General features: G+C 45.8%; 1 protein-coding gene across 1 annotated transcript in view; it reads left to right on the top strand.

Moving 5' to 3' along the window:
• Positions 1 to 231: 231 nt before the first annotated feature.
• Positions 232 to 25,291, top strand: part of LOC130121962 (matrix metalloproteinase-17-like) — an 84,870-nt gene continuing 59,810 nt past the window's right edge. Inside the window, 2 exon segments of the mRNA XM_056290954.1 lie at positions 232 to 286; positions 715 to 850. Coding sequence (XP_056146929.1) covers positions 247 to 286; positions 715 to 850 — 176 coding nt within the window. The 5' untranslated portion in view covers positions 232 to 246.

Raw genomic sequence — 25,291 nt, 5'->3', positions numbered from 1 at the left:
GTATGTTTGTGTGTGGGGGCTCTCTGGACTGACAGTTAACATGAACAGGTGTCACACGGTCTAAACACTGGCAATGTTGGGAATGTCTGAGATGGCTTTGGGATGTCTGGGATGATTTTGTAAGTCTCTGTGTGTCGTCTGTGTGTCCCTCAGGATTGGCTGAGTAAGTTTGGTTACCTCCCGCCCCCTGACCCAGTGACTGGTCAACTTCAAACCAAGGAGGCGCTCACCAAGGCCATTAAAGCCATGCAGAAGTTTGGAGGGCTGGAGGAGACCGGCGTCTTCGGTATGTGGGTGTGTGTGCTGGGGGGAGGAGGGGAGGTGTCACGTTGGACATGTGGAATTCTGCTTGTGTGTGTGTGTGTGTGTGTGTGTGTGTGTGTGTGTGTGTGTGTGTGTGTCTGTATGTGTGTAGGGGGGTTGATTATCAGAGTGAAAAATGTGTGTATGTGTCATGCATATGCATTCTATCAGTTTTAAGGAGAGTGATGTATGATGAGGGCAAAATGCAAGCAAGAGTTTTATAATGTGCTCACACCTGCAACTAATGATATGTATTTATGTTTTAATTAACGTTTGATATTTTACATCTGTCCTCTGATCCAACTCACAACTTTTATATTATATTATATTATATTCATTAACTGTTTTCATTGTGATTGCCACAGACCACACCAGGTATCAACAGAAATATTCTATTCTATTCTATTCCAGACCAGGCCACACTGGGTCTAATGAAGACTCCCAGGTGTTCTCTACCTGATGTTTTAGAAACAGGAGAGATGACGGGGAGGAGGAGACGAGCCCTGACCCCTCAGAGCAAGTGGAACAAGAGACACTTGTCCTGGAGGTAGGGACACAGTACAATGCTCTACATCAGGGGTCGGGAACCTTTTTGACTGGGAGAGCCATAAAAGCCAAATATTTCTAAATATATTTCATTGAGAGCCATATAGTATTTTTAACGTATAATAAATTAAATATGTCTTACTTTTAATGCGACTTCTGGTGCTGCATGGTTTTGCTGATGGCCTTGTAGTCTGGTTCATACGTGGTGAGGTTGAGCTTCATGCAGGCGTTGAGGCTTCCATCAGTTAAACGTGAGCGTAGGTTGGTCTTAATGTTCCTCATATGCGAGAAAGACTGTTCACATGCATATGTAGAGCCAAACATGGTCAATACGGCAATACTCACACGCTGCATTGTGTGGTATGTCACAGGAAGCTCGTTCCAAGTTTTAAGAATCAGCTGGTCTTCAGGTTGAAGATTTTTAATTTCTGTCCACTTGTGTTCCCTCGCCAGCTCTGCTCGCTGTCGCGCAAGACTTTCCAACTCTCCATTAAGTGACTTGAACTTACTCATCCACATGTCTGATGCCTTCAGGTCAGCAACTTCCAGCTCAAAGTCTCCGATAGAGACCCCGGGGATGCATGTCAGGTCGATTTTGTCCACTGCACACTCATGTGGATGAGTGATGAACTTGAAAAGACCAGTGCGCGCACGAAATTCTCCAAAACGTGCTTTGAATGACTGCAGGAGATTGAACGTAAAGCCAGCTAGCTGCTGGAGATCCAGATGTTGAGTGGAGTCACTTGCTAAGCATGCATCTCTAAATTGTTGCAGTCTTTCAAAGTGCAGAAGACGACCTGTTTCAATGTCCCTGAGAAAGACTTCCAGCTTGCTTTCAAATGCAAACACTGCTTGTTGAAGGGATGAGATTGTATTTCCAATACCTTGCATTTTCACATTGAGCTGGTTCAGATGGCCAGTTATGTCCACGAGATAGTGAAACTGCAGGAGCCAGTCAGTGTTGTCTAGCTCAGGATGCTTGACGCCTTTCATTTCAAGAAAAGTCCAGATTTCACTCAGGCAAGCTGCAAAACGGCTGAGCACCTTCCCCCTTGACAACCACCGCACGTTGCTGTGTAAAAGCAGACCGGGATAATGATTCCCAACTTCTTCTAACAGAGCTTTAAACTGGCGATCATTTAAAGCTCGGGCAACAATAAAGTTGACCACTCGAATGACCAGAGACATCACCTCGCCAAGCTCCTGGCCACACGTCTGAGCGCAAAGCGCCTCCTGGTGCAGGATGCAATGAAAACTTAGGATGGCTCTCTTTTCATGTTCACGGAGAAGCGCTACAAATCCTTTGTTCTTCCCCAACATACAGGGTGCACCATCAGTACAGACAGAAATAAGTTTATCCATCGGTAGTTTTTTTTCTTTAGCAAACTCCATGAAAGACGTGAATAAATCCTCTCCTCTTGTTGTCCCTTTCATTGGCAAAACAGCCAAGCTTTCCTCACGCAGTGTGTCACCTGCAGCATACCTGGCAATTATACTGCACCGAGATAGATGGCTAACGTCTGCTGACTCATCTAACGCGAGAGAAAAGTATGTCCCGGCGTTTATGTCCTTAATTTGTGTTTCCTCGACTTGATTTGCCATCATGATGCTACGATCGTGCACAGTTCTTGCTGACAGGGGCATGTCTTTTATTCGTTTGATTATCTTGTCTTTATTTGGGAAGTCATCAAACAGTTCATTGGCCACATCAAGCATGAATGTTTTGGCATACTCGCCATCTGTGAATGACTTTCCATTCCTTACTATTGCCAAAGCCCCCGCAAAGCTAGCGGAATTCCCGTCACCTTGCTTGGTCCACACACGTAGTTGCTGCTGACTCGTCTGCACTCTCCGCTGTAGCTCCTCGCATGCGCTTTTCCTGCTGTCCCCCGCTGGATATTTCGATGCAAATGAAGCATGGTGCGTATCGAAGTGCCGCTTTATATTTGACCGTTTCATCGATGCAATTTTATCATTGCATATTAGACATACCGCAGATCCTGCTCTCTCCACAAATGCAAATTCCTCTGTCCACGCAGCCTGGAATGCACGGTAATCATCGTCTTTTTTTCTTTCCGCCATCTTTTCCGTTACAAGGGTTGAAGCGGATAAACTAGTTGGCTATCTGATAAAATTGATTTCTTCACCTTTACAATGACCCGGACATGCTCGCGAGCCATTGGTGCCCGACCCGACCCACGGGTGACCCGTGAAATTTATCTTCAAAACTAATTTCTGTTTACTTTAAAATGACACAGTATTATTAAGAAATATCACAAGTATTTTAAAATCAGTTCCAAACTGATTTTTTTGAAAAAAAAAAAAATTTTCAACTCAAAATTGTCTGGGAGCCATATGCCGTCACCGGAAGAGCCATATATGGCTCGCGAGCCATAGGTTCCCGACCGCTGCTCTACATAGTACATGTATGGGTTGCACAGACTAGTCGACTTGTTGACTTTATTGCTCTGTGATGAGGCTTTAAGCTTGATGTCAACTGGTCGCTGATCACATGATTATGATATTAACAACAACACCTCAGAGAAGACAACAGGTAAGGAACCTTGTGGCGGGTTATCGCAGCAAACCAGTAGCGCAGGTGTCGGTAACGTGTGCCCAGGGTTGGAAATGTGGAATTCCGCTTGTGTGTGTGTGTGTGTGTGTGTGTGTGTGTGTGTGTGTGTGTGTGTGTTTGTGTGTGTGTGTGTGTGTGTGTGTGTGTGTGTGTATGTGTGTGTGTGTGTGTGTGTGTTTGTGTGTGTGTGTGTGTGTGTGTGTGTGTGTGTGTGTGTGTGTGTGTGTGTGTGTGTGTGTGTGTGTGTGACATATCTTTTGGCATGAGGAATTAGACAGGGAGACAAGCAGCAGCAGTAAATAGATAAATCAATAAATGTTCATTATGAAAATGAACTGGCCCTCGGGTCTGTGATTTTTTATTTTTTACTTCGTCAAGTGGCAGGCGACATCAAAAGGTTGCCGACCCCTGCGGTAGCAGTTGATCGAGCGTGTGGAAATACTTCACTAAAGAATGAAACCTGTCCTACTGTCACTTGTAAAATATGCAAGTCCTTTCTGAATTACAACAAAAGTACAAGTGCCATGCACATCTGAAAAGGGATCCGGTAACGCTAGCTGCTGAGGAACGACTCAAATCCTCTCCACAGCAGTCAGTTGGCAACTTCACCCAATGCCCTGCCGTGACAGAGGAAAGATGGCTGCAAATCACCAATTTCCTGGTTGAATTTCATTGTGAAACATATTAGACCTTTAGCTGCAGGGTCAAAAAGCAAAAACTGTGACTGAGCAGGGCTATGACTGTGTAGGCTTACAGGCTAGATCTTGTCTGAGTTTTGTGTCCTCATGTGTTTGGAGGGAGGGAGTTGTAGCTCATTAAAGGTTATTTTTGCATACACTGATGCAGCTGAGTTGCAATCTGTTGTTGTTTGTCTTCCGTGTAAATGATGTGTATGAGCTGTCTTGTCAACATATGCATTGAGTTTTGCTAATACAGATTGTTGCTTGTTGCAAAGCAGTCCCTTCACCCGTGGTTTTATTCATGACGCCATCAGCGATTAGTCAGGTTCGACTCGACTTTCATCACAAAACAGTCGATTTAAAAAAAATCTGAAGCCGTGCAACCCCTAGTACACAGTATGCGCAATAAACCGGGGATAATATTGTAGTGTGTTCAAGTTCACCAGGGGGGTATAAGTGTTAGTTATACATAGTTGGGGGAGATGTTTTGCAGTTCCCGGGGGGGTTCGTGCACTGGTGCAGGGTCGAGGGTTAGTGGGGGCACTAGGGAGAGAGAGGGGACCTGTGAGTCGGGCTTAATGGCGGTGTTTACAGCGTGGCTGTGACCTACAACAGCCGCCCCTGACTAAAGCAACGCTCAGTTGTAAGTTTCGAAGTGTGTTTTATTTAATAGCGGTGAACGCTACCATACTATATACTGGTCCCGTAGGTAAGACAGAAGAATATAGTGTTTGCTAGGGGTGTAAGAAAATATTGTTGCACTCGACTATCACGATACTATCTTTCACAATATTGTATCAATTTACGCACAGAGACATGGCAGCACAGCGTCATTTTGGAGTTCACATCTCTAAACACTAGGTGGTGGGTGCAGTATTGTAACAGTGCTTCAAAGAACCACAACAGCAGACGTTTTCAGTGACACACTAGCTATGGCTCTGATTACTAACATTTTATGCATATTGGAAAATTTCTTCTTTTTCATCTTTCGGCTTGTTCCCTGTTTTTCAGGGGTCGCCACAGCAAATTTGATAGTTTCCATCGGTGCTGTGAGGGCACAGCACCGATGGTGGTCGTTGTTAACCCAGGCCTTGACCGATCCGGTATGGTCTTGTCAATCCACGTAATGATTTGCCAAAATTTTACGTCGGATGCTCTTCCTGACATAGCCACAAACTCTATGGACAGGGGCACAGGTAAAGCACTGGATACCATCCCAGTATCCATGGACTTACATCCATGCCTGTCGCCATATTGGAATACATATTGGAAAATTTTAACATGTAAAATTTTTTCTAAAATTTGGACAAATTTTGCATCATATCTCAGTGTTTGTAGGATTATGATATATCATTATACTGAGTCGTCACACTTGTATTGTGATGTGAATCGTATCGTCAAATACTTGCCAATACACAGCCCTAGTAAGTAATACAGAGTACATATACTGTATGAGTACTGTATCTAGTACACAGTATGTACAATACAGTGTGGTTAATATTATATACCTGTCCTGGAGGCAAGACAGTACAATATGGTAGTTAGTACACAGTCTATAGATTACACTGTGGGTAATACATATACCTGTCCTGTTGGAAGGGGACAGTGTGAATGGTATGTAGTATGCAGTATGTAGAGTACACTGTGGATAATACTTTATTCCTGTCCCAGAGGTAAGACAGTCAAATGCATCGTGTAGTACACAGTACATTATTCTTAAGTATGATAGTTTTAACCAGTCATGAAAATATAACCAGTCTACACCAACTAGAGTTGAAGGTCAATAATTGGGCCGTTGTCTACATCAGCTGAAATGTATGGTCATAGTAAAGTAATCGTCGACATCGGTTAGACTTGTAATAAAATGGTCCGCCTCCATAATTGCAGCAGAGAGACGTGTGTCTGGTGTGTGAAGAGCGCAGCCATGTAGGCCACCGCCAGTGGTTCTGTAGCTTCCTCATGATGAAACAATGTGGTTTGGTGAACTGCAGCCACATCATCTGTCACATAGAGTGGTAAAGCCCAGCATGGAGTTAAGTGGGGACGAGGGGGAGGGGTGGGGGGAGCATATGGTCGGTCTCCATGCTGATTTACTCACGCTATGAGCCAGAACCAGCCAGTTGACAAGAGGAGACTGACAAATAAATTGCTCTAAGCTGATGTGTGTGTGTGTGTGTGTGTGTGTGTGTGTGTGTGTGTGTGTGTGTGTGTGTGTTAGAGAGAGTGAAAGTGAGAGAGAGAGAGATAGTGTTTGGCTGACTGCTTGTGTAACACTATATGACTTATGACCTACATGGCCAATAAACATGATTCTGATTCTGGTACTTTATCTTTGGACCAGTATTTATGTTTTCAGTACGTTCCACTGAAAAGATACTTAGTACTCCCCCACCCCTTTTTCTCCCCAATTGTATCCAGCCAATTACCCCACTCTTCCGAGCCATCCCCGTTGCTGCTCCACCCCCTCTGCTGATCCGGGGAGGGTTGCAGACTACCACATGCCTCCTCCCATACACGTGGAGTCACCAGCCGCTTCTTTTCACCTGACAGTGAGGAGTTTCGCCAGGGAGATGTAGCGCGTGGGAGGATCACACTATTCCACCTAGTCCCCCCTCCCCCCCCCGAACAGGTGCCCCGACCAACCAGAGGAGGCGCTAGTGCAGCGATCAGGACACATACCCACATCCAGCTTCCCACCCGCAGACATAGATAGTTGTGTCTGTAGGGACGCCTGACCAAGGCGGAGGCAACACAGGGATTCGAACCAGGATCCCTGTGTAGGTCATCATCATCATCATCAGTTCTGTAACCTATGGAGGATGTAGGAGCACAGCTGATGCCTCAACGGCCGAGTCATCATTGTGTTTCAGTAGGGGGGAGTACGTGGTGGTCCCTATCCCCTCTCCAGGTATGGATGGCTGTTGGTTCATAGAGGAACTCATCCGACCTTTGACAGGTTTTGTTGTTAGTCCTGCTGGGTGTCCACACACCCTCCTCACCACAACCCAAGGATTGTAGTGGGGGTGCCGGTTTAGTCGCCGAGCACCCGACGGTTGCAGTTTAACGTCGCACCCAGGACGTGTAGGTAGGCAACGGAATAGACCGCTACGCTACCCAAACACCCCACTTGGTAGTTTTTATGCAATTTTGCATCTACACAAAAACACACACACACACACACACATACAAATACACAAACATGGACACTCACATGTGTTATACACACATTAGCAAATAAACACACGTAACCACAAACACACATCCACAGATGCTGCACCACCCGTCTGTCTGCCTCGCTCGCTCCTCTCCCCGTCCGTCTTGCTCCCTCACCTGCCTGTAGGTGTCAGTCATACAGCCTGCTGCTGTCAGCCTGCTGCTGTCAGCCTGCCTCCAGTCAGCTGTGTGGAACAAACGGCCTGATCGGTCCGCTGAAGTCAGATTTGTGTTACGCTGCATAGGAGCTGCATCCCACAATGCATTACACATATACAGACCTCTAAACCTCTCATGTACATTCAGTCACCGTAGGGCTGATGCCTAAAAAACAGATGCATGTTTGTTTATGATAAACACTTGTGGATTATCTGTTGACTTTCGACGACTTTTCATACCCAGTGTGTTTTGTCGGTAGAAAGCACCGCGGCTGAACATTGATATTCTGCCCAGCGTTGCCTCTTCGCTGGTGTCTGTGTGCTTTGATAAAAAGCCACTGACGTAGTACCACCTGCATATTGATGCTGACCCCCTGCTCTCAGGGCACTCCCCTCTAGGGTTTAGCAAATTAATTTCATGGTAAATATATTGCATTTATGTAGAGTTTTTCTACCGGCGGCAGCCACTCAAAGTGCTTTACAATCAATGAATGCTTCACATTCACCCACCCACCCACTCACACACACACACACACACACACACTGACAGTGTTGACAGACATGCAAGGTAATAACCAGCTCATCGAGAGAAGTTAGGGGTTAAATGTCTTGCTCAAGGACAGCTCGGCATTTTTGCAAGGAGGAGCCGAGGATCGAACCGACAACCCTCCAGTTACCAGACGACCTGCTCTACCTCTGAGCCAATGTCGCGGCCGTCATTATTGAATATTTCATGGTTTTAAATGAAGTGTGCATAAGGGAATATCAGGACTCAGTGACGGTGGCGATAACACACAGCACAGACAATGAGCGAGAGTCGATCCTGGGGGCAGATAGAGTTTACCAAAACAAGCACAACAAGTGACAGACACTGAAAATGGACATAGCTGAAATCGTAAAAGGTACATCTGGGCGTCTGAGTAGTTTAGCAGTCTATTCTGTTGCCTACCAACACGGGGATCAACAGTTCGAACCCCCGTGTTACCTCCGGCTTGGTCGGGCATCCCTACAGACACAATTGGCCGTGTCTGCAGGTGGGAAGCCGGATGTGGTTATGTGTCCTGGTCGCTGCACTAGCACCTCCTCTGGTCAGTCAGGGCACCTGCTCAGGGTGGAGGGGGAACTGGAGGGAACAGCGTGATCCTCCCATGCGCTACGTCCCCCTGGAGAAACTCCTCACTGTCAGTTGAAAAGAAGGGGCCGGCAACTCCACATGTATCGGCGGAGGCATGTGGTAGTCTGCAGCCCTCCCCGGATCAGCAGAGGGGGTGGAGCAACGACTGGGACGGCTCGGAGAAAATCAAAAAAAAAAAAAAAAAGGCACATCTGAAGGCAAATCCAGGTATTGATTTCAGGTATCAATAGGTATTAATATAAGATATATAATGCCTAATTGGCTCAATACCGGCGCCCCAGTGGCTCACCTGGTAGAGCGCGTACCACATAAGGCTGAGTCCTTACCACAGCGGCCTGGGTTCTCATCTGGCTCGGGCCCGTTAGGGGCTGCACGCTGGCGCAGCGGTTAGTGTGGTCGTCTCACAGCAGGAAGGTTCTGGGTTCGAACCCCGGGGTTGTCCAACCTTGGGGGGGGGGAGTCATCCCAGGTTGTTCTCTGTGTAGAGTTTGCATGTTCTCCCCGTGTCTGCGGTGTAGGTCAGGTGAGTCGGCCATACTAAATTGTCCCTGGGTGTGAATGTGTCAGCCCCGTGATGGACTGGCGGCTTGTCCAGGGTGTCTCCCTGCCTGCCGCCCAGTGACTGCCGGGATAGGCTCCAGCATCCCCTAATTGGGATAAGCGGTTTTGGATAATGGATAATTGCTGGATGTCTAATTGTATTTGAGAAGAGAAAAGTGTGCGTCCAACAAAAGCTGAACATCAAAAACATTTAAATACCCAGTGGAGAAAGGCGGCACATCACCAACTATAAAATAAGTGTCACTGACACACCACATTAAAAATGATGTATTGGCACAACACATTGGCATTGATTACACCAATAAATCATTGTGCTTAAACGCTGCCAGTTCCAGTTATATGTCCACTCTTGATAATGCTTTCTGAATTGCACTAGCAGGCACACATCACTGCCACATTTGTTTTTCCCGCCTTTTCCCTATTTCATCTGTTTCAATGCTTTTGTCATCACAGTCAGAAAAGTCGGAGCAAGATCAATTCATTCTGTGACTCAAACGAACTTTTACCTCCTCACATGGTTTCCAGACAGCCCCAAGTGGAGGGCATGCATATGTATTGAAACGATGAAAGAAACACGTGCACCAAATCAATAAGGTCAGGAGCTCCGTCAGCGCTGCAGACTTCAAGGCCTTCAGATACGCTCGCACAAGTTTATCACATCCACACTGACATCGCCCGCTCTTAGATGCCTGGAGAGTACCCTTGAAGACAGCTAATGTGTAACTAATGTAAAGCCATTTAATCTTAATCCAGAGTTAACAGGAAGAAAAAAAATCGAACAAACTCAAAACCTTTAAGGCTGACATAGCAGGTAGGAATGCCAAAAATGCCCTACAAGGGGAGAAGCCTCCACAATACCTTTTCTTTAAAGACATTAACAATTTTATAGGTATTTTATTGGTTATTTTATACTGTAGCTCTGTAAAGGAGGTTCAGCTGCTATACTCAATGTCATCATATAGGTCATTGCACAAAGATAGATTTGACTCTGGCTTAGATCCCGCACATAACCAGACTTTGGCTAGACGTCTAACTTGTCTGATTTTTGTAGTTGGACTAATTCACTTTGTATGCTGGGTAAATTAAGACTTCTTCCCCGTCCCCTTTTTCTCCCCAATTGTATCTGGCCAATTACCTCACTCTTCCGAGCCATCCCAGTTGCTGCTGCACCCCCTATGCCAATCCGGGCAGGGCTGCAGACTACCACACGCCTCCTCCGATACATGTTGAGTCGCCAGCCACTTCTTTTCACCTGACAATGAGTTTCTCCAGGGGACTGTAGCACATGGGGGGATCACGCTATTCCCCCCAGCCCCCCCCCCCCCCTGAACAGACACCCCGACCGACCAGAGAAGGTGCTAGTGCAGCAACCAGGACACATGCCCACATCTGGCTTCTCACCCACAGACACGGCCAATTGTGTCTGCAGGTACGCCCGACCAAGCCTGAGTTAACATGGGGATTCGAATCGGCGATCTCTATGTTGGAAGGCAAGGGAATAGACCACCCAGATGCCCCTGAATTAAGACTCTTTTCAAGCTAAAAAAAAGAAAGAAAAAAAAGGCCGACAAAGCAACAACTTTAAGCTGCTGAGCTCTTCACTCCAGCAAAAAAACCATTTTGTGAGGAAAATTAGTGATAAGTGTGTCTAAAAACTATTTCCTTTCTCATTGCTCATTCTATAATGTTGGTATCAAAAAGCAAAAATTATAAGCCATGTTTTCCTCTTTTTTGTCAGTTTCCAGCAGGTGTAATTGATTGTTCCCATGGAAAAATACCTCTTAGTTAGCCTGTGAGCTAGCCTGGTGTTCGAGCGGCTAATTTGTTAGCCTTACATTTAGTCCATCCTTATTTTTGCGCAACTCTAATTTATATGAGACAAGTCTAAAAGCAAAATGAACACTTGTCTATCCATAGACCAGTCTAATTGTAATGATTTAGGAGAAGCTGGCAGATGAGAGCCAGATTCACGACTCACAGACAAGCAGCGGTAGGTCACAAAACTGTTTACTTTGGTCAAGAGTCAGGCAGAGGTCAGCATGCCGGGAAATCAGTTCGATTGGCAACCAGTGCAGATTGGGGGCAGCTGGGAAAACACGTTCATACACAGTTCAGGTTACAGGGGAGTCCGTTCAAAACAGGCAACCAGAGCAGACAAGGGACAGGCAGAAGAAACGTAGTCCAGATATGTCTTTATACGTGCTCAATAATCCGGGTAAGAAAATCAAAGATGGTTGAATCAGTTCATCTGGATACAACGTTTATTAACAGATACATTTCATCACTCATCTAAGTGACCTCTTCAGTCTAAACTAGGTGCAGGTATCCCCACCCTTATAAACAATACAGGTGCATAACGACCGAAACCAACGATCAATTTCATGTGCAAATATGGGCGTGACCATTAAGTCGAGTTTCAATGGCCATGTGTACTATTCACAGAGGAATTGGGAATGTTTGCAATCACACCATTGTAAGATGGTGACAGATGTACTCTTAGCCCGCCCCGTTCAGGGATGGCCGTTCACTCTTCACATAGATGGCCTCTTTGACTCCCCGTTCAAACCATCGTTCCTCTCTATCAAGGATTTGCACATCCTCATCTTTGAAAGAGTGGCCACTGGCCTGTAGATGGGTGTAGACTGCAGAGTCCTGGCCTGACGTGTTAGCGCTCCTGTGTTAGTTTCCCCAATGTACAAGTCACGGCAATCCTCCCGACACTTAACAGCGTACACTATACTGCTCTGTTTGTGCCGAGGGGGATCCAGTTTTTGGGGTGGACCAACTTCTGGCGCAGTGTGTTTTGGGGTTTGAAAGCAAATAGTCCAGAAATCAGGCAAAAGAGTCAAATACAGAGATAATGCTGGCTAGCTAGGCGGCAAAACACACTAGATAATCTGGCAGGGGACTAGTGAAAAGGGACTGGAATAAGTAGTGGGGGCTGATTGGTGGGAATGAGCTGTAGGTTAGGAGCTGGGAAGGGAAAACCGGGAGAGGGGAGTGGTGTGATGGCCAAGTCGGAAAGGGAGACGGGATCTGAAATGACAGGGAGATTAGTGATCTGGCAATAACTGGTGATTCAGTAAAGAAGAGATTATGGCTGAGGTTATGAACTAGATGGACTGGTTGATGAACTGGTGGACGTTGTGACACTAACATACCTTTGTGCAACCAGCTCCATGGTGGCCAGGCTGCACACTCAGATGGCGAACAGAGGTTTAGCGACTTATTGGAGAGACTAATATTATATTGCCCATGACTGAAAACAGTCAGAATTGGTAATCCGACCTTGAGCAGGTCACATCTAAATTAAATCCAGGGATGGGTAAAGCAGAAAGGGTGCAAGTCCATGAATACTGAGATGGCATCCAGCGCTTTACCTGTGCCCCCGTCCATAGAGTTAGTGGTTGTGTCAGGAAGGGCAGCCGATGTAACATTTTGCCAAATCAGTGTGCAGACTGACAAGACCATATTGGATCGGTCGAGGCCCGCATTAACAATGGCCAGCGTCGGTGCTGTGCCCTCACAGGGTCCTGATGGAAACTGTAAAATCTGCTGTGGCGACCCCTGAAAATGGGAAAAGGCTGAAAGAAGAAGAAGAAGAAGAAGAAGAAGAAGAAGAAGAAGAAGAAGAAGAAGAAGAAGAAGAATTAAAAAAACCAAGAAAATGCGATAGACATGTAAATACCAAGAACCTGTAGCTGAAATAGAGTGAATGCCCAGATAGTAATAATAATCTTAATTTATGTAGCCCCTCTGAAAAACGAGAGTGTTTATTAGCCAAAGATAAACACAATAGACCAAGCACAAAAAAATGAGGAAACCAGAATAAATGTATATTTCTTTTAGAAAATAGGTTATCTAAAAAAAAAAAGCAAACATAAAAAAACCAAAATGATATACTTAACAAGAAATGATGTTTCTAGAAGGAATCAAACAGATGATTTTAATTTTGTTCCTCCCGAGCTCCTCTGTCAAGTTATTATAAAGCCAAGGAGGCCAGAGCGCCTGCAGAAAGTTTTGAATGGGGTCGCCAGAGATGAACCAGTGATTTTTAGGTGGTGTCACTCAAATTGCTGTCAAAATTTGCATAATTTTTCAATACAATTACAGCTCGTGTAGTTCTTTTTTTGTGTGTGTGGTTTTTTTTTTTTGGAATTTTTTCTCCCCAGTTGTATCTGGCCAATTACCCCACTCTTCCAAGCCGTCCCGGTCTCTGCTCCGCCCCCTCTGCCGATCCGGGGAGGGCTGCAGACTACCACGTGCCTCCTCCGATACATGTGGAGTCGCCAGCTGCTTCTTTTCACCTGACAGTGAGGAGTTTCACCAGGGGGATATAGCATGCGGGAGGATCACGCTATTCCCCCCCCGTTTCCCCTCTCCCTTGAACAGGCGCCCCGACCAACCAGAGGAGGCGATAGTGCAGCGACCAGGACACATACCCACATCCAGCTTCCCACTCCCAAACACGGCCAATTGTGTCTGTAGGGATGCCCGACCAAGCCGGAGGTAACACGGGGATTTGAACCGGAGATCCTCTTGTTGTAGGCAACGGAATAGACTGCTACGCTACCCAGACGCCCCGCAGCTTGTATAGTTCTGTAAGCAAGAGGAGGACAAGGCAACATTTCATCTTGTACATCAATTTCCATTTAATTTGCCAACAGTTCTTTGGATGGCAGCTGCTGTATTTTTTTGTCAAGAGGATAAACTAATAGAGGGTATCTGACATTTTTAGTCGAGCGTCTAACTTAACGTTATCAGCATATTCACGTGAATGATAATAATGTGTAAATAATTCAGGCCTAGCTTTGACTTTTAAAGAGCTTTTTTTAAAGACTTTGAAGAGTTCAGATGTCTCTGTTTCAGTTTTATGTGTATCATATGTATGTAATGTTTCAGTGTATCTGAAACTGATGCACAACTACAGAGCCATGACTTTAGCATCACGAGGCTCCCGACAACGTTAGTATGTTAGCTAAACACTAGCATCACGTAAGCAGGACTGTGCTTTTACAAGAAAAACCTGGTGAACATATAAGGAGAAAAAAAAAGTGTAACATGCTTCCCAGAAATATGACCATGTAAACTAGACTGACCATGGGTGTCCGAGTCGCGTAGTTTCCTTCCAACACGGGGATCGCTGGCTCGAATCCCCGTGTTACCTTCAGCTTGGTCGGGAGTCCCTACAGACACAATTGGCCGTGTCTGTGGGTGGGAAGTCGGATGTGGGTATGTCTCCTGGTCGCTGCACTAGCGACTCCTCTGGTCAGTCGGGGTGCCTGTCTGGGGGGGGGGGGGCTGGGGGCAATAACGTGATCCTCCCGGAGGAGGCATGTGGTAGTCTGCAGCCCTCCCCGGATTGGCAGAGGGGGTGGAGCAGAGACTGGGACGGCTCGGAAGAGTGGGGTAATTGGCCTGACACAATTGGGGAGATAAAAGGGGTGGGGGGGGACTAGATTGACCTTCTTCATCTTCAGTGCACTTTGGGTAATCTAAAAGAATTGCAACCCTTCCCATCTCCTTATTATTGCCAAACATTCCCACACAGCAAGATTCATCTGAATGCCAGGTATGATAGTTTCCACACACGGTAGTTTGTGGACACCATGCGGTGTGTTTCCTACCTTGTCCTGGGTAACCATGTAGTTTATTTCACATCATCATTTTGCTTGATCCACGTTGTGGTAAATGGATTTAAGAGAGCAGGGGCTGTTGCACAGCTTCGAGCACCAGGTCCGAGGGGTAAAGATTTCCTCCAGAATGATGTATATGGTCCTGTGATGGGTCCTAACCAGTTTAAATGATCTGTGTAAATCATACGATTGGTGGAATTAATGATGTGATGGATGTAGGGCAAAGACTCAATGGCCCACTCAGAATAGTCATTAATGGGGCTTAGCTGTCAAGTATGAACCCCGAGACTTGGCATTAACGCTAACGCCGAGAGGAAACCGAATCCTAATCTTAAAATGCCTCCTTTTCCATATCTCTCCCTCCCTCTGTCTCTTCTCTCTCTCTCTCTCTCTTTTACTCTCTGATACTCCATCATTCATTTACACTTAGATCTTAGCCATGTATTATCTCCACACACTGGGGGATGCACAGGCACTCATACTCATTAACACACTACCGAGTTAATTACAAAAACACACACACACACACACGCACACCAGTACAGTCCATCATACAATGTTAGCCTGTTATCACACAGCAGACTGCCTAATACTCATTAGCAGTCTCAAACACTATTCAACCACATAGTAGGTGTGGGGAGCTGGGAGGAGGAGAGAAAAGAACTGAAGGATGACGAGGAGACGAGTAGCAGGAGGAGAAGAGAAGTGCCGTTGTTATCTCTAATTTAGCTCAGACGAGACTCTGTGTATGCTGGCTGATACGGCCCTCATTTCAGACTCACCCATCCTCATGTATGTCTTATCATCATCAGATCATTTTTTTTCCTTTGTTTAAGAACTTCAAAATGTAGGGTATTGGAATTGCAACCTTGAAGACTGTCTTGTTTTCTCTAACACATTTGGGGATACTGGTGATTACAACGCTGTTGTAGCCCTTAAAATCACAGAAATCCATTTGAAATGAAATGTTTACCAATGTGATTACGTCAGCAACCCAACACCACCACAGAAACTCACAAAAAAATCAGGTCTTTCTTTTTTGGGGGGATTTTTTTCCCTGTTTTTCTCCCCGCTCTTCCAAGCTGTCCCGATCTCTGCTCCACCCCCTCTGCTGATCCAGGGAGGCGCTGCAGACTACCACATACCTCCTCCGATACATGTGGAGTTGCCAGCCGCTTCTTTTCACCTGACAGTGAGGAGTTTCGCCAGGGGGACGTAGCGCATCGGAGGATCATGCTATTCCCCCCCCAGTGCCCCCCCCCCCCAAACAGGTGCCCTGACCGACCAGAGGAGGTTCTAGTGCAGCGACCAGGACACGTACCCACATCCAGCTTCCCACCTGCAAACACGGCCAATCGTGTCTGTGGGGACGCCTGACGAAGCCGGAGGCAACACGGGGATTGGAACCAGGATCACTGTGTTGGTGTTGGTAGGCAATGGAATAGACTGCTACGCTACCTGGACCTCCCCAGGTGTTTTTTTCTCTCTTTTTTTTTTCAGTGGTATATGGTATTAAAGCAACCCTTATGGCATGAGACCATCAGTAACATTATTCTGCTATTGCCAAATGAAAGCACATCCGACCTAGCTGGCTATTAGGTTGAATTAATAACCATAAAGACATGTGCTGGTCACTAACCAACCACAGTTGTCCCTTTCCAGCCATTGAATCTTATCAAATTACAATTTAACCCTGGATTAAGTACAATCTCACATGAGCAGAGGTGTCTTCAAGCTTTGGGTCATTATGCAATACGAAGACTTCTAAAATGAAAAGTAAAATTTTCAACCAAATGCGAAGTTACGGATCGAACCGTTTCCATCAAACGTAAAAATCCAAAGGGTTGTAAAGTAGTTGCCTCTAACTAAGTCCAAAACTAATATCGACTCTTTTTGTTCTAAGTGTTGCTCTCTTTTGTATTTGCATATTGGTGTGATTTTGATCGGGGTTGAAGCTGCATTAAGAAATCACTAGCAGTAGTTAGCTTAGAAAAAGCTGTATTTGTATTAGCCCGTGATGTCTACCAGCGTCACATACACGATGCTACTAGTGGTCCCTCTTGTAGCCTGTCGACACTTTATTAGCGCCATGGTTTTTAGAAACATAACTTGAAAATTCACCAACGTGATAAAATATACAATACCCAATATATCTCCAAAGCAGATTTATTGATAAACAGGATCCAAACACGTTGTTCATTTGCAGCATAGGCAAAAAAACTAATGGATTCAGATGTCGCCTGAGAGCTCCACATTGACAGAAACACTTCAGAGGTCTGTAGAGGAGGATTTAAAATGTGGGCTAAGGAAGACAAATCAATCCCCCTAATGGTGAGAGAAAATAATAGTTGTCAAAAACAGTATTAAAAAGTGAGGGAAGAAAAATCCCAAAACATTGTGGAGGTTTTTGCCAAAGCCAAACCAGTGGGTGAAATAACTTGTGTGTAGTGAACTGAGAGTTCGGAGCGTAGACGTAGCAGTAACCCCGGCTGTGTCTGAATGTGGTGTCTTATTAGGGACCAATTTATAATCTTTCTTTTGTTCCCACGGCAAAAATCACCAGGCTGGGGACCATAGAAGGCAGAGCAGATAGAAGCATTAAAATGAGAGGGGGCTATCGGAAACTGAATGGGAGAAATTAAAGGCAGGCAGAGAAAAAGAGAGAGAGTCAGAGAGAGATGGAGAGAGCAGTGAGAGGCTCGTGAGGAGTCATTTAGTTTGGATCTGGCTCCTTCCTTTGACAGCCTCGGGATCTTTTTTTTTTTTTTTTTGGATTTTGAGATACTTTATTAATCCCTGTGGGGAAAATACACTCTGCATTTAAACCATCCTAGCTGTGTAGCTAGGAGCAGTGGGCAGCCGCCGTGCAGCACCCGGGGACCAACTCCGCTTCGTGTTGCCATTGCCTAGGTCAGGGGCACAGACAGGAGTATTAACCCTAACATGCGTGTCTTTTTGATAGTGGGGGAAACCGGAGCACCCGGAGAAAACCCACTGCAGACACGTGGAGAACATGCAAACTCCACACAGAGGATGACCTGGGATGACCCCCATGGTTGGATAACCTCGGGGTTATCCAAACCCAGGACCTTCTTGCTGTGAGGCAACAGCGCTAACCTATGGGCCACCGTGTCGCATATATTTATTCATTCATTGTCCAAACTGCTTATCCTGCCCTCAGGGTTGCAGGGATGCTGGAGCCTATCCCAGCAGTCATTGGGCGGCAGGCGGGGAGACACCCTGAACAAGCTGCCAGGCCATCACAGCCCCCCCCCCCACACACACACACAAACACATACACACACACAGTCCCACCTAGGGACTGTGTTTTTTTCTAATTTCACACAAAAACCCAATATTCATCCAGCCATCCATTATCCAAACCGCTTATCCTGCTCTCAGGGTCGCGGGGATCCTGAAGCATATCCCAGGAGTCATTGCGCAGCAAATTCGGCCTATGAATCATTAGGGAGGACAAAATTCATGAAAGTGTCAGAAGTAATGGTAAAACGTGAATCATTTGGGATGGTGTTTTCCAAGCAGTGACATAAAACAATGTAGACATATAACAAGTGAATGACAGGAGCGCGGTATCATTTAGGTGGGATGAAAATGTTCTCCCTCCTCATGCCCTTCTTATTACCTACTGGCCTCATTTTCTAGTTCGACTCATTACCTACTGGCCTCATTTTCTAGTTCGACTCCATAATCAAGTGCGAGATTGACAGACCTCTCTTCCAGTGAGTTCAAGTCAGGGGGGATGAAGTCCATCCTTTCATCCTGTTATATCTCTTTAAATGTGGAGCCGTGTGTCCAGTTCGATGGCAAATGGCAAAAGCCTCTGTCGTCTTTTCAGATCAATGAAGGGTGACACAGACTGGCTGCACTCAACAATATGCCCAGTTGTTGATCCAATCAAGAGAGATGTCAGAGGAAAGGTAAATCGCTTAATGGAATTGCATATATAAAGTCAATTCAATTTTATTTGTATACCCCAATATCACAAATTACATTTGCCTCAAGGGGCTTTACAACAACACAACGTCCTGTCCTTAGACCCTTGCATCGGATAAGGAACAACTCGCTAAAAATAAATCAATTTAAAAAGTAAAGTGATTTTAGAGGGCTTGTTACAACTAGAAAGTTTACACTAGAATGACCAAGGCCACCATTTTGACGGTTTTGGATTTTCAAAGTTTAATAACTTTGTGGGAAAAAAGATACAGACCTGCCACTCCCTGAATGCTCCTAAAATTGCATATATTTGCATTAAAATTAGTTTTAGATCAATTGCACAAGTTATAAGATCTACCTAAAACGACCATGAATGGTCAAAAAGACGGCTCATAATTTGCCTGTCATCGTGTGTGTCATGTGACGTGACGCCGCAAATATATTTCCATGCCAGAGATCGTGGGTTCAAACCCGGTTGGGACAAGTCTCCAGTAAGAGTCTCTGGCTTATACTCCTAATGCTATACAAGCCTGCTACCTCAGATACGAGTGAGAATAACATGGATAAAGTCATACCGGCGCGGACGTCACCCGGGTTGACAAGGTCAAGTGTTGAGGGAACCAGGGTAACCTGATGAGAAATTGGCTACTGGAACAAGACGTTCATAGACAGGGGTCGAGAACCTGGAACGGAATGCTACTATAACAGCAAACCCCTGAAGACGGGCTATATGAAGTGAATGTGGGAACTGTGGACCAGTAGGAGACTTACTGCCATACTGACTCATAAGCAAGTAGCTAGCTAGGCTGAAGAGTACACTAGAGAAGTAGAACACTAGATCCACTAGAGAAGTAGAAGCCAAAAGAGTAAATGGTCTGTTCCTCAAAGAACCATCCAAAGTGTACTCTCAGCTGCAGAGTAACCAGGGAAAAACATCAGACCCACCCCGAGCAGAGACTGAGCGATACTGGAAGAATATATGGGAAAAGGAGGCATCAGACAACACCAATGCCCAGTGGCTGGTGGGCCTAAGAGCAGACCACAGCAATATCCCAGAACAAGAACCAGTTATCATCACAGTGGTCGACATCCAATGACGAGTCTCAAACATGAAGAGCTGGAAAACACCAGGTCCTGACATGATTCATGCCTACTGGTTGAAGAAGCTAATGGCACTCCATGATCGCCTGGTGACACAGATGAGCCAGTTGCTAACATCAGGGTCTCACCTTGACTGGCTAACACAGGGGAGAGCAATACTGATCATGAAGGATCCCCACAAAGGTAGAACACCTTCAGACTACCGGCCAATAACCTGCCTCTCCACACCATGGAAAATCCTGTCAGACATCGTAGTAGCTAAGTTGAATGGGCACATGATTTAATACATGAGCAAAACTCAGAAAGGAACTGGGAACAACACCAGAGGGTCAAAGCATCATCGACTGGTTGATAGAGCAGTCACCCAAGACTCTAAGATCAGACAGACCAACTTGAGCACAGCCTGGATTGACTATAAGAAAGCCTATGATTCAATGCCCCACACCCGGAGGGGCTTGATCTTCAATGATTCAATGTGCTTGGCTCTATACAAAGTGCTTGGCTCTATACAAAGCCAATAGGACACTAATAGCCTTCATCAAGAACTCAATATGGCAGTGAAAAACAACACTAGAGGCCAACTCAAAGACAATCACACAGGTAACAGTCAAATGTGGCATATACCAAGGTGATATACCATGCAAGCTGCTGTTCTGCATAGGCTGGACAAGTGTGGTCGAATGGTGAGAAAAAGAGGAAATGTGGTGAGTACTGAAGGGATTGAATTATCAGATGACAGATTAACAGACATACAGGGCACTTACAAGTACCTGGGTATTCCACAGGCAAATGAAAAGCACAAGGAGGCACCAATGAGGTCAACTACAGCCACATACCACCAAAGATTAAGGCATGTCCTTAGGAGCCAGCTCAGTAGGAAGAATAAGATCCAAGTCATCAACACATAGTATACCCTACCAGTCATCAGCTACCCAGCTGGAATAATAGGAGGAGATAAAGGCCACAGATATCAGGACATGGAAAGTCCTCACAATGCACGGAGGTTTCCACCCAAAGTCCAGCAGCCTGAAACTGTACAATAAACTAAAATATGGGGGCCGAGGGTTAGTGAGTGTCAGGGCCACTATCCAAACAAGGAACATCCATGAGACATCAGAAAGAGGGTCCCCCAGGATGACATGCAGAGTGATCACCTCAGGCAGCAGAAGACAGAGTGCAGAGGAAGAAGAAGAGGAGGTATCATGGAAGATCAAGCCCCTCCATGGGATGTACCATCAACAGATAGAAGACGTAGCTGATATCGAGAAATCCTACTGGTGGCTAGAAAAGGCTGGACTTAAGGACAGCACAGAGGCTCTGATCATAGCAGCACAAGAACAGGCACTCAGGACCAGATCAGATGAGGCAGGGGTGTACCATACCAGAGAAGACCCAAGATGTAGGCTGTGCAAAGATGCCCCTGAGAAAGTCCAGCACTTAGTAGCAGGGTGTAGCATGCTAGCTGGGAAAATGTACACTGAAAGGCATAAGCAAGTTGCTGGAATAGTGTACATGAATATCTATAATGAATACAGACTGGAAGTCCCCAAGGCCAAAGGTGGTTGAGAATGGCCGAGCTAAGATCCTGTGGGACTTCAAGTTCCAGACTGACAAGCAGGTGCTGGCTAACCAACCAGACATTGTGGTTGTCAACAAGGAACAGAAGACAGCAGTAGTGATCGATGTAGCACTCCTGCGATACAGCAACATTAGGAAGAAAGAGCATGAGAAGCTAGAGAAATACCAAGGTTTGAGGGAAGAACTAGATCAGATGTGGAAGGTGAAATCCACAGTAGTCTCAGTGGTAATGGGAGCACTAGGGCCATTGACTGCCAAACTGGGAGAGTGGCTCCAGCAGATTCAGGAACAACATCTGAGGTCTCTTTCCAGAAGACTGCGGCCCTAGGAACAGGAAGCGCTAAGACACTGCACAGAACCCTCAAACTCGCAGGCCTCTGGTAGAGGACCCGAACTTGAGGAAGACACACCACCCGTAAAAGGGTGAGAGGGAGGTTTTTATATGTGTGTGTGTGTGTGTGTGTGTGTGTGTATATATATATATATGTATATGTATATATATATATAAAATAGCCCCCCCCCTTCCTTGGCTCATTGGTTAGCTGTTTTTTGTTTTTGTGATACCTCTCACTCTCCTTGCTATTTGCTTTTTGCATTGCCTTGGCTGGACTAAGGTTTTAATTTTTGTTTCTGAGATTGAATTGTTATAGATAACTTTTGCAGTACTACTTTGTTTGGTTCAGTGTTAAAGAACAAAGCCAGCATAAAGACGAGTCCTCATTATGACGTTATTGTGAGATCTCTGTGTAAAAATGCCTAATGATGGGTGCCCCACAAGTATACAGAAACAAAGGTGTGTGTGTCTGTGTGTGTGTGTGGTGTGTGTGGTGTGTGTGTGTGGGTTTCACTGTCAGTTTTGATCACAGTTCGAGTCTCTGTGGAGCACACACCAGCACTGCTGGAGGTGAGAGCCTGCTCAGAGTCTGACTGTAGAGAAAGGGAAATGAGATAGTCTTTCTCGTCTATTAGTTTTTTTCTCTCCATTCATCGGTTTCTCTCACATCACATCATCTCACTCTGTATCACTTCTTTTCTTTCCCCATTACTCTCCTAAACCTTCTGTTCCTCTTTCTTCTCTTTCTTTTTACAGTTTATTGCCTCTATAACTTCTCTCTTTTCTTCTCTTTAGCTACGGTCACACATGCGCGAATGCAGGTGAATGTACACCACCTGCCGAGACGAAATTTCTATCTTGTCCTGCTGAACGTGGGCAGTGCAGAATGTGACGCACATGGAAATCAGTTTACTGGTTTGTAGTCCGTTTGAGCAGTTGTGGTTGTCAGTCACATATGAGTGGTTGTTGGTTTTGCGACGGAAAAATGTAATTGTCTCACTTGTGGGCGGCACGGTGGCCCAGTGGTTAGCGCTGTTGCCTCACAGCAAGAAGGTTCTGGGTTCAAACCCCGGGATAGTCCAACCTTTGGGGTCATCCGAGGTCGTCCTCTCTGTGGAGTTTGCATGTTCTCCCCGTGTCTGTGTGGGTTTCCTCCGGGTGCTCCGGTTTCCTCCCACAGTCCAAAGACATGTAGGTCAGGTGAATCGGCCGTACTAAATTGTCCCTAGGTGTCTGCCCTGTGATGGGCCGGCGGCCTGTCCAGGGTGTGTCCCCACCTGCTGCCATGACTGCTGGGATAGGCTCCAGATAATGGATGGATGTCTCACTTGTACATGTTATCATAGTTTCATGGACAAATACGGAGGAAGAACATTGGTGTACAAGTTATATTTGTATACCGTGAAATGTGAATTGGTGTTAATATTAAATTTTCCATTTATTTACGTTCAGTGCCTGTCCCCCGACCCACTGCCAGCCAGGCAGCATCTCTTGTGGGGCAGTTTGTAGTTTTCACGACCAATGTCGAACAGTACTGGCTGGTTAGACTCAGCAACAATCAAAGTCCCCTCCATCCTGGCTCACTAAGAAAACTACAGCCAGTTAAAGCCAAGTGGGGTCAACCACACACACCTCTTTGCTATTGGTTGAGACTGCGGATTCGCCAGTCAAAGTTCACCAAAGTTGAACTCCATGTGAAGCAAAGACGCAAATTTCTTTCGCCACCAGAAGCAAATTAAAAAAAAAAATTTTTTTTTATTTACCCCTTTTTCTCCCCAATTTACCCGTCCAGTTACCCCACTCCTCTGAGCCGTCCCAGTCGCTGCTCCACCCCCTCTGCTGATCCGGGGAGGGCTTCAGACTACCACATGTCTCCTCCGATACATGTGAAGTCGCCAGCCTCTTCTTTTCACCTGACAGTGAGGAGTTTCGCCAGGGGGATGTAGCACGTGGGAGGATCACGCTATCCCCCCCCCCCCCTCAAGTTCCCCCTTGCCCCCGAACTGGCGCCCCGGGTGACCAGAGGAGGTGCTAGTGCAGCGACCAGGACACATACCCGCATCCGGCTTCCCACCCGCGGACACAGCCGATTGTGTTTATATGGAGGCTCGACCAAGCCGGAGGTAACACGGGGATTCAACCCTGCGATCCCCGTGTTAGTAGGCAATGGAATAGACCGCTACACTACCCGGACGCCCCGGAAGCGAATGTTTTATTCACTCCTTTGCTCGCATTGAATGGAAGTGAACAGGAGTTAAATATTCGCCAGTGTTAATTTCGCGCTTGTGTGACCGTAGCCTTCTTCTTTTCTCCATTTATCATCTGTCCATTGTTTTTCTTCTTTTTCTTCACACTAGTATAATGAATGTCAAACAGCGGAGGGATGATGGGCAAAATGCATGATAGTGTGGGTGCACGCACACATGTGCACATGCGTCCATCTAAACTGAATACAAGGAGCAGATCTCATGCACACACACGCACACATAGACACACATGCACATTTCCATCAACTTACACACACAAATACACACATTTTGTTATGCACTCACATTTATACACACATAAATGCACACAATTACACCATTGCTCACACAGGAATGTGCAGGTACATGCACACACACACACACACACACATACACACATGCAGGCATGCGCACAAAGACTAATGATGAGCCATGAGAAGAAGATTGCACTTAGTCATCCGTCAAATGAGGGTGTTCATGGCACAGTAACCCTGGAATGGACACTTTGAATGGGATAAGAAAATGAAGTCTTCCTTTATCATCCCTCTCTCTGTCTCGTTAATGACCTTTAATGACCTTAAATCAGTATTTCCTCAATCACGGTTTGTGACCCAAAATGGACACAGGATTTTCTCTGGCCAGACTCATTGTCCTATAGGTCATAACAGGTAGAATTCAGCCTACACTCTAATACTGTTAATTCTCTTTAATGATAATAATAATAATATTATAATACTGGGGAAAGGCAACTTTTTTGTATGTTTTTTTTTGGTGTGTGTGTGTGTGTGAACATGTTTGAAACAAACTGGTTGAATTATGCATGGGGTATCATTGCTCACTATCACTCTGTGTTGAGTACACACACACACACACACACACACACACACACACACACACACTCAAAAATTGCTAAAGGACTTGGTGACATGACTCGTGAGTCATGATGACCGCATTTGAGTCAAATGTCAAGTAACCCACAACTGCAGGCTGGGAAACAACAGCAGCTTCTGTCGCTCTCTCTCTATCTCTCAATTCAATTTCAACCCAACTGACTTTATTGGCATGAGTGCGCACAATACAATGTTGCCAAAATGTATTAACACAAACTGTACAATCATAAAAGAAAGAGGATAACAGAATTATTATGGAATTATAAGATATATGAAGAATATGACAAGGAGGATGCCAAGCAGTGTCCAAATGCCTCTGGTACAGCCCAGGACCTGAGCCATGCGACCACCATCACTATGTAGACCTGGCAGGAGGACAGA

Source organism: Lampris incognitus, chromosome 12 (assembly GCF_029633865.1).
Source record: "Lampris incognitus isolate fLamInc1 chromosome 12, fLamInc1.hap2, whole genome shotgun sequence".
Classification (NCBI taxonomy): Eukaryota; Metazoa; Chordata; class Actinopteri; order Lampriformes; family Lampridae; genus Lampris; species Lampris incognitus.
This window is presented reverse-complemented; position numbering and strand designations above follow the sequence as displayed.